We start from the raw sequence: 14,995 nt of genomic DNA on the forward strand, positions 1-14,995 counted from the left end.
TCATTGAACTAAATTGCCAATCTAAGGCCTGAGCATAGTTAAAATTACTTTGAATTTCTGGGATGAGGGCCCTAGCAGTCATATCTAACCATATACAAAAATTTTCATGCACAAGATTTTTGTTTTGAATGTTAACAGCGGTGCCACATATAATTGGTAAGTAGAACTTCTTGAATCTTATGGGCCGATAATTCTTCTCTATGAAATGGGTATGTGGTATATGTGAATATATGTGTATGTATGTATAATTCATAGATGGATGGGAACAAAAAGAAACAATAAATTCAGTTTTAATTTTTTTTCAAAATCTATAATAAATTTACTATATGATATGATTTATGTTAACAAAGAATAATAATATAATGATATGGAATGGTTATTGTAAAATCAACCTAATTCATTATTCAATGCACCAAACATACAGGATAATTTACAATTGTACAATGGTTTCTTCCATGTTGGTGTACAGAAAAATATTACACAATTTCATATTCAAAGTATTCACATTTAACTTTGTCTACCTGATAAATAGACAATGCCAGTGCAATCGATTTACAACCTTATCATCTTGAAGATTCACAGAATGCCTATTATTTGATTTCTTCAATCTAAATTAACCATTTTATATGTAGCCATTTCGCCATTTAGGTTTTGCAAACTTATTCAAAGTATACCATTAAGAATATTCCACAGACAATGTGGATAATTAAGCTGCCAATTTTTGGGGATCAAAATGGATGAGAAGCCACCAATTAGTTTTTGCAAGCAAGACCCAATATTTTAACTTTAGATCTAAGGGTCAAAGCACTTAAGCTGTGCCAAAATAAAAAAAACTTGGACAAGTTAATTTATCCAAAACATAATTTTTTTTCGTTTTTGTCATGGTTAGGTCAGTAAGGCCATATGGTTAATTTCTGGAAGGTATGATTTTAGTACAAACCTGTTATCTTTAAAATCATTTCTTTCATGTCCTATGTCCAGATCTTATCTGTATAATAGTCCTTAGGTTCAATAAATTAATCATAGAAAAATGACACAAATGATCTTATGTAGAGTACATATTGTATAATGTATTATTAATCAGTAAGAAAGATCTTGTTCAATGCTAAATATTCTCATGAATTTTAATGAACCTTTCATCATCTTGAACCTAATATTAACTCACATAGCACTTATATACTAGTAGACATTTTGTGACCCTTACAAACTCATAAAAGTGTTAGTTGGTACTGATAGACTTAAATTTAATTATTTATCATACAAGATTTCATTTTGATACTAAAATACACTGTTAGTAGATATATTTCTATAGGATGGATTCAATATCAGGCACAGATATACTTTGATTTATATACTATTCAAATCTTTGTTTTGAAATTTAAATAATATAACAATTCATTATATAAATTATATCTTAACTTTGGCCCGATGGTTTTCAATACATTGATTAGATTCAGTCATTTGACATCATATAACAAAAATCATCAAATTAAATATAACACTATAGTAAATATATTGGGAAGGATGTAATCAAAAAAATTGGAATTAAAGGTAGAAGAATGCAAAAAAATTGCGTACATATTTTAAATAAAGGCAAGCAAAATGATGAAAATTAAAAAGAAATTTTGGAATCCATTACTGATATACAGAAGCAATTGAATGTAATGAATATTCACAATTACACAAATACAACAAATCTACCATAAATATCATTCAATTTAGTTTCTGCATGGGCTGATTGGAATGCTACTCTAGTAATTTAAAAAACATTCATTGTTTTCTCCCATTAATAACAGAATATACAGCAATAAAACTGTCAAAAATTTCTTAAAAACTGATGGTTCCCGTTTCAAATGAGCATCAAGTGAGGTTGATATTTTGTATACAAATTAATATATTAAGCCAATTTCATATTCACAACCATTTTACATTTATTCTCGTCTTTGATGTAACGGAAAAGGCCAAAAAGATAGTAGAAACAATATAAAATTTAATACTTTTACAGCTGATTTAATCCCAGTATTATATTACAAGCAAAAATTCAAAGTTAATTTAGTTTTTGCATGTCATTGGCACCCCTAAAATTCATTAAAAAATAAGCAGTCAATTTAAATCCCAGTATTTAACCAGCTGTACAAATAACAAGATTTGCCTGATCACTACCTTATAGATATGAGGTGAGGGGACCCAGGCCACAAAATTTTGCAGGGGGGCCTCAAGCCATTTCTTTCACAAGGTCGGGCCAGCCTATTACTCCCCCTTGTAGAAACGCCACTGATGAGGTAAGGTAAAAATAAATATCAAAATGTTTGCAAACTAGTAGACTATAATGATATATCATGAATAAAAATTTGTACAACCAAGACAAATCTGTTAATCAAAATCTCGTCCAAAGTATAGCAAAAATAGATTGTAAAAGTTGTATAGTAGTGGCCTCCTCCAAAGAGGGGTACTATCAGGTGTTTCGAAAAGAGTGATCACGAATAATGAATCAAAATTTAGGGAGAAAATCCTCCTTTATGACGATGTGATCAACTAAATGCTATAATGATTTTAAATTCAGAATTATTTTCCATTCAGTTTATAACTTCAGTCTTTAAACTGTCCGTTTCTGATCAAATCTGCATTGAAGCTACCAACATGTTCAAAATCCTGAACCAAAGAAATCATTTGACTAATTTCTCTTATTATCTAGGGATGTATCTTTTCTAAATCTATCTACATTATGATATGAAGACTTCTTTAGATAGCTGTCCTTGATATGAAATGTAATTTTTGGCAGAATATGCCACTATAAAATTAAATTCAAATATTGACTTAAATAAAAATCAAAACAAAAATAAGTTTCCAAGCAAAATCAATTCTGATTGTAATGAACTCGGGATACCCTAGTATATATTTTATCTCTGCATTGTCTGATAAATTTAAAAGCATTCAAGAGTAATTGTTGTGCATAGTTCAAATTATTGCAAACATTTTAAAAGTCATATTTCAAAATACATTGCTTTCTTGCACTTGCAGATTGAACATTTTCCATGATCTGGGTAAGTTTCAAACTTGAATGTTCAGAATGTTTCAGTACATTTTTATCATTATCTGTATTAAAAATGTATGATAGGGCACCCTAGATAGAATATCTAATGATTTAGTAGACCCAGTTTACTGGAACCCATTGCTGTTCAGATGATAATGAAGTCAAGGCTTTTCTCAGTGCTCTGTATGTGGCTTCAAATGAATCGTTCACCAATATAAGGTCAAAATAAGCTTTATATGTCTGTTCTATCTGAGCGCTTTCTTTGACAGTCCGAATAAAATCTTCTTCCTGCAGATACAAAGAAATAAGTAAAAAGTTTTATTTAAACAAATTTTGTAATAAAGAACTTGTCATCCGACAACTTGTGATAAAGACACAATAGCAAAGTCCTTTTCATTCTATTCGAACCACAAGATGCCTGTTTAACTATATTTTTGCACCAAATGTATGTAATACGAATAAATGGTACTTACTGTTTTAACTTCAACCATATTAGGTCCACCACCTCGATTCTAAATAACAAAAAAATAACTTGTCTTATAAGGATTAATATATTCCTATCAATGAGCAGCAATTTCATCTGTCGTAAAAATTTTAATGTCTTCAATAGAAGCATAATTCGAAATGTCAATTATTTCCAATAATAATATATTTCCACAAAGGTTTCAATTCTACCTGAATGGAGTTTTATGTCCTACTTTTCGGCACCATGTGGGACGGGCAACGTGCAGGCCAGAACACCTACATTAGCCTGCTTCTTTTTCGATTTCCAACTGTCCAGAGATTGTAAACGTGCACAGTCTGTAGCACACAGGGCCTCAGTTTATTGATCCATCCGAACGACTAGACACTTTTTCCATGTCAACCCCTTTTACCTGCATCTCTGACAAGGGGAAACTCTGTTGAAAAATCTGAAGGTATTATCTCGACAAATGGTTCTTAGCATTATACAGTAACATCGAAGACACTAGTTTTCATTCATATAACAATATTAAACATTAATTTAATAACTACCCTAACTGTCTAAGATTACTTTATCCTCCATCTTATCTGAAACAATTTGAACTTACCCTTCCTCTACCAGTAGTACTTAATCTTCTACCCTCTTCATACATGACTTTTAGTGCCTCTACACTAGGTGCTGCTAAAAACACTATATAAGGCATAAACTCTGGTGTCTTTAATACTTTTAATGACTGAAAAAAAAAAACAGTTAAAATAAACATTATCAGAAAATCAAAAACAAAAGCTGAAAAATCATGAAATCATGCTCAAAATAGCTTATGAATCATGATAAGCTTTACATTGAAGATGTTTTTGAGCTTAAGAAAACAAGTTGCAGTTTCATAATATAAGCAAATTTATTAATGAACCAATCAGGTATATGGATGAAAATGGTGGTAAGTTGAACAATGAAAAAGAATTTTAATGCACATACCGTAGGATTGACATCTAAAACACACATTTTACCAGTTTTCATAACATCATAGATAGTTTCTAACTTAGTACCATATAAATTATTATTATATTCACCAAATTCTATATATTTCTGATCATGTATATCTAATGCCATTGAATCACGGTCAGTAAAATAATATCCTCTACCATTCTCTTCATTTTCTCTTGGTGCTCTGGATGTATCTAAAATACATAATACACAAGTTAAATAAAGTTAAGTTTTTAAGAACAGGCCTGAGAAACATACAATTTTTTTTTATTCCACTGAGTAAAGAATATGCTCATGTTGTTGAAAGTCTTTTAGATGAACTGTTAATTCTACATTTTTCCCTCAATACAAAATATTTTTCCAATGGCAACAATAACCTTGATTGAGAGTAACTTACGAGCAATAACTCCAGCAAATTTCCTTGGATCATCTCTAATCAATCTTTCTTTCAGAGATCTTCTACCAACTCCATTGGCACCAACCAATACCAGAACACTTCTCTGGAATGGTGCCATCCTTCTAACCTCTTCATAGATCAACACATCACATCTATCAAAGTTGGTATTTGATTTAGTATTATACTTATATTTCTTCTTCTTCTTCCTTGTTAAACCACATACTATAATTATAATAATGTAAATCGTTAAATTGACTATTAAACGAGCTTGTTTCAAAAGATTTTCTTATAACGGTCAGTTGTTCATTTATTTACTCGTTCATTTAATCACAGGTCTTCAAATAACTTGCATAATATTGGTAATCATAGAAATATGTATTGGTGGCATCACCACAATGACCACCTAGTAGAACAGGAAATAGTCTGTCATTTTAAACAGTCATTCCTCAAAATAATTTTTTTTTTCTTTTCTTCTCAGTAATAACAATTTTAGATAATTGTATATATATCAATCAGGGAGAAACAACTCCACAATATGGAGATAAAATACAGAAAGTCAACTCTGATCCATAAAGAATTCAGTATCTTCTTCAGTAGGTTCAACTTACACAAACTACTAGTAGCATTATCATAATCATGTTGTACAAAGGCTTTTCTTTTCTCTTCTAAATTTTTGGATGGTATTAGCCCAGTTGGACCTTCTATATCAGCAAAACGAGCCTAAAATAATGTTCAGTAAATAACACTGTTGTATATAAAATTCAAACTTTCATACTGAAACTTTTGCTGAAAAAAAGGGCAACTAATTCCAAAAAATTACTAAAGTGGTTCTTACACCTAGGTTGCAAATAAGAACAGCGGTTGGAACTCATGACCACATTATTTGAAATCATATGCAACTGGTAATCACTATGATGGAGGGACACTTTAGTAATATTTTGGAATTTTAAATTACATAAAACCAACTTATAGTCATTTATTTCACAGGTTGATAAAAGCTTAAAAAATAAAGAAATGAAGTTACCTGCCACCAATTAGGATCATCTGAGTTAACTATTTCTAAAATATCACCGTCTTGAAAAGGTAAACCAGCTTCTTTACATGGTATTAATCTATCTTTCATTGGGTCATACGAGAAATGGGCTTTCATATAAATCTGCAATATAATATCTTTATCAATATCAAGGCATAAAAATCTTTATAACAAATAATAAGACATAAATAAATCTTATTACATTTAACTTTTTTGTCAAAGCTTGGAAAATGTTCTTTTTTATGTCAGGCCATATAAAATAAATAGTCTGTTTTACAGGCCTTGTTCGCTCCAGTAAAATACCCCGCGCTTCAAACCTATTTATTGACATTTTGAAGTAATTAATGAATAATGCGTGCGAGCCCCCAAAATAATGTGTAAAATAGAGTTATTTTCATTGAGTTTTTTTTAGTAAAACTGGAAGTGGTTTAGAACACGTTTTCAAGATCTAATAACTCTCATTAAATTTCAAAATCACCGCTAAAATCCATGGTTCTTTTTATATCACTTAAAAGTGATGTTGATTTTGAAAATTAACCATTGGAAGATACATTAGTTTGCTGAAGGAAGCACAAATTGTTGCCACATTTTATGTTGAAAATCAAAACATTTATCTTGAGTGTCTTGATAATTATTCCGTTTCTGAATAAATTAAATACAGTCTACAAGAATGCACCCAAGTGCATCATTGTCAGAAGTGGTAGATATCTTTGGATATTTCATTACAAACATCAATTAATCAAACATTAAGCATTATTTGTCCAAGAACAATAAGAAAATCCAACTTTAAAGAGGCACTTTCACAATCCATTTTATCACACTTTTCAGAAACTGGAATTGTTTAGCTATTAAGCTAATCAGTACTACTAGTTTACAATTTACTCTAAACTTTGAGCACTATCATCTCTTTATTTTATTTACATTTTTAAAGTTATATTGACATTTTTCACAAACTTCACCTTGGCATAGGTTAGTTAATAAATGGATTTAATAAAATAAATACAAGTATATGTGAAGGAAGTGTTGAATTATCACAAGTTCTTGTACTTCTGTTGACTATTGAAAATCTAAAAAAGAGTTTATAAATTATAAATAAAGCCCTCTCGACCCGATTTTTGAAAAAAAAAGGCCTGTAAAACAAGACTATTTATTTTGTATGGCCTTACCATGTTTATTTCCTCAGTTATTCCCAAATTTTATAATAACTTACAGTTTCAGTAGATCTGGAATCATTATAGGAGGGAACTATTTTCAATGTAATGGTATTATCAGCTTGAACTATTGTTTCCATCAACTGATCTGGGGTAACCATAGGCATACCATTAACTTCACGTATAATATCATTTACTCGTAATAAACCTATATAAAATAAACATGTTTTGTTTAGCTTGTATCGACAAAAGGTTACTTAGAAATTAAAATAAAATAAATTCTTAGATGCAAGGTTTATTCAATCTTTTAATACACCTAATTCAATGGGTTTGACTTACATCCATTCTGAATAATAAACACCCCTAATGTATATTTAGCATTTTTTTTATTACCCTTATCAAACTTTCTAATACTATGTTACATCAATACACTTAAACAATAGAAAAATTGGGGACAACAACTGAATCTAAACATAACACTAGACTAAAATAAATACCTAAAGGGAACTAACCTTGTTTATCAATCAAGCTACCTTGTAATATTCTGGCTACAACTAAATCATTACATTCATCTAATTTAACAGTAATACCTAAAGGCTCTTTATCAGATTTGCGTATGGTTACAAAGCGTACTTGTTCTGTAATAACATTAAATAATGGTGGGGGTGGGGACATTAAAGATTGAGTTTGGTCTTCTTGTTCAACACGATCACCATAATCTCTCTGTACGACATCATCATGGGCTACCATTAGAGCCTAAATAAAATATTGATATTTATCTTTCGATCAAATCATTTGTTCAATATTGTAATGTTATTGTAGTAAGTCAGCTACTTAATCAATCATTCAGTAATAGATATAGAAATGGATACAGCGAAAGAGATAAAAAACCCTTATCTAATAAAAAGCGTGATATCTTGTCCAATTTGTTTCTACATGACCAACTAGGTTTTACTTACCTTGAAGTGAGGATTTTGAATGATCTTTGATAATGAAGCTGCATTACGATTTTTATCTTTGGCTGATGAAACTATCTGTAAACAATCTCTTGCCATACCAACAGAATTAGATGCTTCTGGCTCAGGTGCACCATGTTCCAATTCATCATGAATCTAACAGAAATTTTGTCAAATATGCATTAAGTGTCATTGGCATAAAAATAACCATGTAAAAATCGCCCATACAAAAAAGAAATCCAGTAAAACTAATTCAAAACAAAAATCCTGTGTCTATACACATATGGTACATTAAGTGTACTTTGTAACAGTACAAACTATCTAGTTACAAAGTTACAAAGATGATGCTTTAAACTAGAAAAAGACCCCAGACATCAGTTAGGGTCTAATGACAGCCCTCTTGAATGTTCGTCAAATCAACCGTTTGACCTAACCTGAAAAACACAGCATCACAAAATGCTAGCGGTGGAGAAGGTAGAAATTTGATTGGTTAAAGCAGACATCATCAAGTCATCAAAAGATTAATTTGACGATCATTCCATAGGGCTGTCGTTAGACCCTAACTGAAGTGGCTATATCTAAAATGAAAGCTAATAAAAATAGAAGGAATGTTTGGTCTTATGTAATTAGACTGTTAGAAAGCACGATTGATGTCATTCTATTGACTAAAGACTTACTTTGAAAAGGGACACAACAGTAGGGTCATCAAGAAAAGCTCTGAGAAAATCTAAGTCTTCATCCCCAGCTTCTATCTCTCTTTCTTCAAGTGCATCAAAATTATTCTGGATTGTTTGTACAGCCTCTACAATAACATTTCAAACTCAAATAATATCGGTACCAAATGTTTAAATTCACATACCAGCTTTTTAATCATTTTACTTCTAAAATTCAAAATTCTTTCAGTCTAGTTTATCACAGATTTCACAGGAAATCTATTCTTGACAAGTTTAAGATTTAACAAAATTCAGAGGAACCTGAAAATTGCATTGCATATTATGAGATAAAGTAGGTCTAAGCCCTTGAAAGAAGGCTTACTTGACTTGTTAAGATTACTGTAACAATGTGTGGGGCAAGGAATGAATAAAAGAACGACGAGTTGTGTAAAACTTTAATGATGTATTCCTCAGCACACATGTCATATAAATTACAAATCATGGCCTAGGCCTAGTATTAACGGGAGATAACTCTTTAATCGTTATTACTTATCTCTCTTCTTAACAAATAAACCTACATGTAATACATATGATATTTATGAAGTGTTTACAACTTAAAGATTATAACTTTGAATACAGAATGAAACGTGAATACATATACGCGAAATAACATATTTACACTAGCCTTAGAGTAACAATAGTAACAATAAAAGATATGGTTAGGCTACATTGATTCTATAATTTTGGGTTTAACTACTCTACCCGACCTGGTGACATACATGCCTGAATCGTTTGTTTTGCAAGATAGGTCCTGTTTAGGGTCTCCTACATTTTTAGAAAAATTGCCACTTGGAGGAATTATTTCAGGTGTAGAAGGGTTAATTTCGGGACTTACAATGGAATCGGGCTGATTAATATTGTCCTCGAAGTTATTTAAAGGAACATATTCGTCAGTTTTAATCAAGTCACGCCTGTTCCTTCTGTAAATTCCACCGTCGGGGCTTTCAACAACATAAGACCTAGTACTAAGGGGGTGCCTATCAATTACAACTGCTGGCTTCCATAAGCCATTATGTTGCCTAATCCGAACAGGATTTCCTTGCTCAAGTGCCTTTAAGGGTTTGGCTCCTTTATTGTAATACTTATTTTGACATTTTTGTTTTGACACAAGTTGGTTATGAATGTCACCGTAATAAGGGACACTTGGCAATAGTTCTTCAAGAGTAGATGGGAGGATAGATCTTAACTTTCTGCACATTAGTAACTGAGAAGGGGTATAACCTGAATTTAAAGGGGTGGTATGATACTCTAATAAGGCAAGTTATTGGTCTGTCCCATCAGCCTTACATTTACTAAAGATACGCTTCACAATCTGGCCGTTAGATTGTGGGTAGTGAGGACTCGAAGTCACATGTTTGAAATCCCATTGTTTGGCAAACTCCTTTAACCCATGCGAGTCATATTGGGGATTGTTGTCCGAAACGCATGTATCAGGGTTTCCCAACCTTGAAAAAGTGCCCTTAAGTTTGTTTATAACAGCCTGACTTTTAATACCATGAAGCTTGTGGACCTCAAAGAACAAACTATAATAATCAACAACTACAACATAATCATCATTATTCCAACAAAATAGATCAGTGGCTACAACCTGCCAAGGGCATTGTGGAATTTTGTGAGGTTTTATGGCTCCTTAGGATTAGCATTTCGACGTTCTAGACAAATTGAACACTTCAAAACCATATTGGTGATATCGGTTGACATTTTCGGCCAAAACAAAGTATCTCGAGCTCTACGTAAACACTTTTCAACACCCATATGACCCATATGAACACGATCAAGCATTAGGGATCTTAACAATGTAGGAATAACTATTTTGCGTCCTTTGAAAATAAGACTACCTATGACAGTATGTTCATCTCTGTGATTCCAAAACTCAACTATTTCCGGGAGACATTCAGAGTGCAGACCAGGCCAACCATCAAGTATTACGTGCCTTAAGATTTCAAATTGAGGGTCTGATAAGGAAGCCTTTTCGATGTCTTGTATTTTTTGTCGCTAACAGGGAGATTAGACAAAATCATGTGAACTTGTGCTTCAAAGCTGTCTGAGAGACCAGGGAAAGTGTCTGATAGAAATTTCCTAGACAAAGTATCGGCAACTGGAATACTTGTACCAGGTAGATGTAGAAGGTCAAGGTCGTAATGCTGTAACCGTAAAATCATACATTGTAGCCTAGCTGGGGCATCCAGTAGAGACTTTTTCATTATTGAAACCAAAGGTTTATCATCCGTCTCGACTTTGACACGACGGCCATAAATGTACTGATGGAAACGTGTGCAACCAAAAACTATAGCATACATTTCCTTTTCAATTTGTGCGTAATTAACTTCTGTGGCAGTTAAAGATTTCGAAGCATAAGCCATGGGCTTATCATTTTGGAGCAACACAGCTCCTAACCCATACTTGGAGGCATCGACCTGTAAGGTCAAATCCTTATGAGGGTCATAATAAGATAGAATAGGGCCTGGAGACTTAGTCAATATCTCTTTAACCTTCAGAAAAGCTTCAACTTGAGGTTCATCCCACAACATCCTTATTCAACTATTTACGTAATGGGCTAGTTACTTCTGCTTAATTGGGTGAGAATTTTGAGAGGAAGTTAACCATGCCTAGAATAGTCTGCAACTCAGATTTATTTGAAGGGTGGGGCATTTCTCGAATGGCCTTGATTTTATTAGGATCTGCTTTAAAACCTGATGAGGTTAGGACGTGACCAAAGTAAGTGACCTCAGTGACACCAACTTCCAACTTATCCTCATTGAGTTTGACACCTTTTTGTCTGGTTATTTCTGAAACCTTGCGTAAACTTAAGTCATGCTCCTCTCTGGTGGAGCCATAAACTAGAATGTCGTCAACTATTGCAACAACATTATCAGGTCCTGTATAACACTCATCTATTTTGTTTTGAAACAAATCTTGTGAGCAATTAAGACCAAATGGCAACCTCTTAAATCAATATCTGCCATGGGGAGTATTAAATTTAGTTAAGTATGAGGACTGTTCTGAAAGGCTGATGGCCCAGTAACCCGATCGGACTTCAAGTTTTGTAAAATAATGTGCATTTGACAACTGGGGGAGAATATCGTTTTCATTGGATAATGTGGACGCTGAATGGCAGAGTTCAGGTCTTTATCTACTTTGCAAATTATCTAGCTTGTCTTTAGGACGGTCTCTTAAAGACACAGGTACACGTCGTGGGGGGTGAACTACAGGAGGAACATTAGGGTCAATGTGTATCGTAGCTTTCCCTGGAATGAGATCAACCCCTTTGAAAATATCAGGATACTCTTTCAATACTGAACCTTAAATAGTTACGTGCTCATGAGAACCTGCTGGTCAGGGACATGTGAAGTGTGTGTACTGTAAACTAGCTTTATAAGCTGATAATCTAAGCAAGATTTCATACCTAAAATGGGTGGGGAATGAGTATCTACACAATAAAATTCAACATTACTAGAGATAGATCCTTTTTCACAAGGTAGGGAACAGATACCAAGTGATGGCAGTGGATTACTATTATATGCAGACAGACTACGTGGTGATTTTCTCAGTGCACCCTTAAACTTCAGATTATCATAATCATATTTTGGAAAAATATTTACCTGTGAACCCGTATCTAGCTTGAATTCAATAGGTTTTGCATAATATAATTGGTAGCAAATGCTTGATCGTTCTTAACATTAAACTTAAGTTTATCTATTATAGAGTCTATATAAATACCTTCTTCAATGTCGTCTTCACTGGGAATGACTTCATGAACTTTCGTTTTGATCGGCACACTTTTGAAGAATGGTTTCACTTTTGGCAGCTGTTGCATTTCTTTCCTTTTGCAGGACACTCTTCGGGTTTCAGATGTGAGTTTCCACAGTTTCCACAAGACTTCTGCTGATGTGGTTTCTTCGCATCATAAGATCTTGAATCATTAGCAGGATGTCCTTTGTTGACAAAACTTTTCTTCTTCTGGTCATATTTCATACTTGATCCAGAGGCACTATATTTTGCTTGTCTCTGCGATCTGAGCTCATGGACTGCTGCCGGCTTTTCATCTGTTATAGTTGTCCTTGGCTGTATTCGAATGCCTGGGCGATTTTGATTGATTTTTCAAGCGTTGGTCCCAAATATAAGACTGTCTCTGATCATCTCGTCCTGATCCTTGAAATTACAGTCCTTTGCGATCAGTTTCAATCTGGTGATAAACTGCTCAACTGTTTCACTTCCTTGGGTTTTGTCTCTGAATTTGCATCGTGCAAGTAAAGAGTTCTCTTTTGGATGGACGTAAGCAAGAATTTGTCGAAATGAACGGAAAGTTTCACTGAGTCACCTTCGTTCAACTGCCATGTATTAAAGATGTCACGGCCTTTTTCACCAATCTTTACCTTTTCGGCAAGCGGTCCGTTCAGAATTAGTTCCACATGCTGTTAAAACTTTTTCCATGTTTCCACAATATTGGATGAATCCCAGTCAATCTGTGGTTTTGGCACACCGTTTAAATCCATATTTCCCGTATTTTCTGACACCATGTAACAATGTGTGGGGCAAGGAATGAATAAAAGAACGACAAGTTGTGATCAACTTTAATGTATTCCTCAACACACGTCATATATAAAGCGGGGCTTAAAAATTACAAATCATGGCCTAGGCCTAGTATTAACGGGAGATAACTCTTTAATCGTTAATACTTAATTGATAATGTTACAATTACTGTCAAGTATGTTTATAATACATAAATTGAAATTTCAATATTCTTACCTGTACCAGAAATATCCTTCCTGGAAGCAGCAGGCATGTTGATCTGGTTCACTATAAGCCTAAGAAAATAAATCAATAAACCAATAATGCAATGCCAGCACAACTTCAAAGAAATTAAAGAACAAGAAGAGTGAGTCAACTCTTAAAAAAAAAAAGTGAAATCACAGCTTCAAAATAGCTATCTTATATATTACCAATACATTTATTCAATTATGAAGCCATATAGTGGTCTGAAAGTTAAGTTGTCAGTAGAAGTCTGGATACTTATTTATATTAAATGTAAGCTTCTGTACAACGTAAAATAAATATCTTAACAAAGAGGAGATAAGATTGGCTTTATTGACCAGTTATCCCTGATTTTCAGTGACTAGTTTTGTTCAGGATTGAACTCATCAGGCTGATAAATACTCACTCGGCAGGGGCTGTCTTATATACCGTACTGTTCGACCCCGGTAGAAATTTTTACCAGGGTTACTGGGGTTTGACCCCTTCAAAAGTTGGCGGGGTGAAGAATATTTGTTGGGGTTACCTGGGTTGGATGTGAAGTTTGCCTGAGTGGGTGGAGTTTGGGTTTTTTTTTGTGCACCTGGGTGATGGAGAAGGCTTGTGTAAGGGGGGAAGGCTAGTGTAAGGGAGGGATGAGACCAGATAGGCCAACCTGTTATAAAAATAGTCGTTTTGTGAAGTGCCAAACTCTAGCAGTTGAGTATAACCAGTAGTAGTCTACTTTCAATTTTAGTAGCTCAAAATTTTCATGGTCATCACATATTGAATTTTTTAGGAGACATTAAGGATTGGTCAGACTTTCATTCGACTTATTGGAAAGCTTTTAACAAGATTTCTGCAGAAAGTTGTAGAAGGTTGAATTCGTGTTTTAACATGGGTAGAGATGGCAAATGAATTAGTGGAGTTGGTCCTCTCTAGGCTGGCCGGGGGGCTAATACAATCGTTCAAGTAAAAACCTAACACCAAGGCGTTAGTTAGAATGATGCTATGTTAGTTACACACAATCTGACAAAATCAAACGTACGTTTACAAAATAAGACATGTTTAATGTTATCAGATCATTCAGATGTGTGTTAATTGCCTATCTATACAATAAATAGGCCAATAAACAATTTTGTCAACAATTTTGTCGCCATTTTGGATTCTGCAACACCTTTTCCGGTTTGTATGTTTTAAGTCCTAAAAACTTATAGACAGCATGGAAATTACTGTTTGGAGACCTCAAATTTGTTTCGAATCCACACTTTGCTTAATCTAATAGCTAAATCAACAATAATTGCAAGAATAAAGAAATTTACCTGTAAAAAGTTTTGTTATTAGCGGTAATGTACGACAGGTCGAGTACAGCATGAGTCACGTGACAAATATTGTGAAATGTGAGCAGTGATTGGTTGAATTCCATATCTCACTATTTGCGGTATTTGTGATGAATGCCTCTTAAAGGTTGGTTTGGTTTGCCAAATTACCACTCACAAAATTTTGCAAAACAGAAAAAGTTTGATCTTTTGG

At 33.4% G+C, this 14,995-nt stretch overlaps 1 protein-coding gene across 1 annotated transcript; it reads right to left on the minus strand.

Moving 5' to 3' along the window:
• Positions 1-273: 273 nt before the first annotated feature.
• On the minus strand, positions 274-14,818 carry LOTGIDRAFT_193889 (hypothetical protein). Its single transcript, XM_009063094.1, has 12 exons — positions 14,785-14,818; positions 13,481-13,539; positions 8,696-8,820; positions 8,022-8,174; positions 7,575-7,818; positions 7,122-7,270; positions 5,903-6,034; positions 5,493-5,598; positions 4,879-5,100; positions 4,473-4,675; positions 4,101-4,230; positions 274-3,318 (listed from the first exon to the last, which is right to left on the minus strand). Exons 2-12 carry the CDS (start codon positions 13,515-13,517, stop codon positions 3,146-3,148), a joined length of 1,674 nt encoding a protein of 557 aa, XP_009061342.1. The 5' UTR covers positions 13,518-13,539; positions 14,785-14,818; the 3' UTR covers positions 274-3,145.
• Between the last annotated feature and the right edge of the window lie 177 nt (positions 14,819-14,995).

This window comes from Lottia gigantea (genome assembly GCF_000327385.1).
Source record: "Lottia gigantea unplaced genomic scaffold LOTGIsca_55, whole genome shotgun sequence".
NCBI classification, from domain to species: domain Eukaryota; kingdom Metazoa; phylum Mollusca; class Gastropoda; family Lottiidae; genus Lottia; species Lottia gigantea.

Coding starts and splice junctions, on each gene's coding strand:
- LOTGIDRAFT_193889 (XM_009063094.1), bottom strand. CDS start 13,517: ATGCCTGCTGCTTCCAGGAAGGATATTTCTGGTACAG. Junction 6,035..7,121: donor ATTCCAGATCTACTGAAACT/GTAAGTTATTAT, acceptor ATTATATTGCAG/ATTTATATGAAAGCCCATTT. Junction 5,101..5,492: donor TTATGATAATGCTACTAGTA/GTTTGTGTAAGT, acceptor TTATAATTATAG/TATGTGGTTTAACAAGGAAG.